Source organism: Sinocyclocheilus anshuiensis, unplaced genomic scaffold (genome assembly GCF_001515605.1).
Source record: "Sinocyclocheilus anshuiensis isolate Anshui unplaced genomic scaffold, SAMN03320099.WGS_v1.1 scaffold3470, whole genome shotgun sequence".
Lineage (NCBI taxonomy): Eukaryota > Metazoa > Chordata > Actinopteri > Cypriniformes > Cyprinidae > Sinocyclocheilus > Sinocyclocheilus anshuiensis.
This window is the reverse complement of record NW_015541140.1, coordinates 102,861-105,499: the sequence shown is the minus strand read 5'-3', so window position 1 is coordinate 105,499 and position 2,639 is coordinate 102,861. Positions and strand designations below refer to the sequence as shown.

The 2,639-nt window shown below is 33.8% G+C and overlaps 1 protein-coding gene across 1 annotated transcript in view; it reads left to right on the top strand.

The window, feature by feature from the left end:
* The window catches only part of LOC107690754 (VPS10 domain-containing receptor SorCS3-like), a 19,353-nt gene extending 16,931 nt beyond the window's left edge, over nt 1–2,422 (top strand). Inside the window, exons 8-9 of the mRNA XM_016489162.1 lie at nt 721–881; nt 2,197–2,422. Of these exons, the coding sequence (XP_016344648.1) occupies nt 721–881; nt 2,197–2,255 (220 nt within the window). The 3' untranslated portion in view covers nt 2,256–2,422. The remainder of the gene's footprint in view (nt 1–720; nt 882–2,196) is intronic.
* Nucleotides 2,423–2,639: the final 217 nt, after the last annotated feature.

Here is a 2,639-nt window from a genome sequence, read left to right as displayed (position 1 = left end):
ATAATGGATATAATTTTTCCCCCCCCCCCCCCCAAGTAATTTAAAAAGGAAGCGTATTTATGGAAATGTTACACTTGGAAAAACAAAGCAATTAGCTCACAAAATTAATAGTAATTTGAAAAAGAAAAAAAAAAGCGAAGACTCTTATTCTAATTCATAAAAATATAAAGTGAGCTTGGAATATAGCAAACACATTACAGTGTGGTTAGTGTGTTGGAAAAGCATGGCATGACATTTCGGGGGAATTACAAAAACATCTCTATAATTCGTTCCAGGTTGTCCCGCAGTGTTATCAAGACAAGCGGCTTCTCAGTACCTCTGATTGGCAACTTCTTCTCCAGAAGTTATTAAATATACTCAGCAATTATCACTGTCATTATTTCAGGAATACAATAAAGGATTGTGATTACAGTCGCACCGTATTTAACAACTTGTTGTATTGCAGTTTTACAAGTTTGCATGCGCACAGCCCTCATTTTGTGTTGTCATGCATGTTTGCCACTGAAGTAGGCACCAAAACAAACATATTTTTTCACATTTGACTTTTTTGGTAATTTGATTTGAGATTTCTGAATTCAAACAAACACGTTGCAATTCTGTTTTGTGTCTCTAGTGGCTCAGATTATACACCTTTTAAAAAAAATTAAAAAATAAATAAAAATTGATTATTGTTAATGCTCATGTTTTTTTTTCTTCCCCCAACAAAAACTTGTTCTGCAGAAAAATCCCTTGGATTAACATCTACGCAGAGGTGAACCATGAGAAAGAGCAGGAGATGATCAGTACGGTGGGCCAGAATGACGCCACACCAAAAATCACCCTGAATGAGTTCTCCACCCAGAAAGAACTGATGGAGAAAGAGCTGGAGGCCTGTGCCAAACGTGAGTGACATTTTTAGAAAATTAAAAATTTATATTTATAACATAAAACTTCAGAGAAAAGCCCATTTATATATATATATAATTAAATTAAGATTTATTAAGATATTAAATTAAATTAAATTAAGATTTAATTTAATATATATGTAATCCGCAGAATGCAATCTATAATTTATGTAAAATTAAAAAAAAAGTTTTCTGTAGAAAAGAGCAAAAGCTTGTCTGATATTGCACATGACAAAAGATGCTAAAGTAGGATTGGTCAGTAATGTTTTTAAGGTGGAGCTTAGTGAACATAATACCAACTTTTCCCAGATACATCTCTGAATAATTGTATTTTTCTAGTATTCTAAGTCTGAGTAGTTTTCAAGTAGAAATGACATGATAGGAAAAGTTTTTTTTTTTTTTCAGCCTCAGGACTGTTTGAGTCACAAACCTGCGTGCTATCATAAAACTACTCTTGCGGTGGCAAGCTTTGTGTTTTACACTAAAATATGAATCATTCAGCTTTTAGAATTACACAGTGAAAACCATCAGACCAAAAAAACAGCCTTTGAAATCAAGAGAGTTTATAATCGGACACATAATGCATGCTAATGCGAACTATCTACAGTGGGCCCAAGTGTCCTTATTTCCCAAGTGCATGCGTCTGTGATCATGTAATTGCTTAATAACTGCAAATTAATATTTAATTGGTGCTGTTAAGCAGTGATTATAAGAGAGCACTGATTAAACTATAAAAGGGGTCAAATTGGGGTCAGTGTGATAACAACAACTGTGATGAATAAACATGCAACATTGGTGCCACGCAGAAAATAAATCCCACCACTCTTTCTGCGGGTGTTTAATAGGAGGATGACATGGTTCAGTTTCTAGCCTGCTTTACATTCATTTCACTTGCATTCATGAGGATAAATATTTAATGACTCTAATGCTGAAAACATCTAGTTTGTTCATTTATACTTGAGTAATATATAGTTGAGCGTATAATCAAGCATTTTAAGATAACATAAAATGGCATTCACTATGCATTTAACTTCTGTAATGTTATGCATTTCAAAGAAAACCATTTATCCAACTTGAAGTCATGTTGAGACTTGATTTTATCCATTGAGATTTCACTGAATAGTGAAAAGTAGGTCTGGGTTGAAGAAAAGTCGTTTCAGGAAATTATTTAAATTAAAAGCAAGATTATTAAATAAGTTCTGAGTAATCATCCTGGGACATGTGTTAAGAAAATGAATACAGACAATTGTGTTTGTTGAAGCAGAATCTATTTTGAAGGCTAATGTGTCATTTCTGTGTTTTCGGCGAGTAGGCGGTGTGATCAACACCTGTGAAAGCACAAGGGAGATCCCGAACTGCACGAGTGTCTGAAGACATCAAGAAAGAAGGCGGAGGCGTATTGTAATAATGTGTACAGAGGTATCACAATTTTAAAGGTTGACAGTTTTCCTTTATGCTTTTTTTGTAATTTCAAAACACTGTCATTGTTAATAGTTTTCTAAGGAGCTCAGATTTGCATGGGTGTCTTGTTTGTTACGATCTGTGTGGAAAATAAGAATAGATTTAACTACTGTACAAGTCACTGAAAAAATGCTCGGTTGAGAAATTAGGATTATTTACCAACATTTGAAATTCCAAAAATTTTGTTCTGAATGTTACAGAACAGTATGCGGAATGGAAAGTTGGGGGGAAAGTCATTTTCCCGGTGCATTTTTTAATTATATTTGTCAGTTTATCAGTTTGACATTGTGGGGG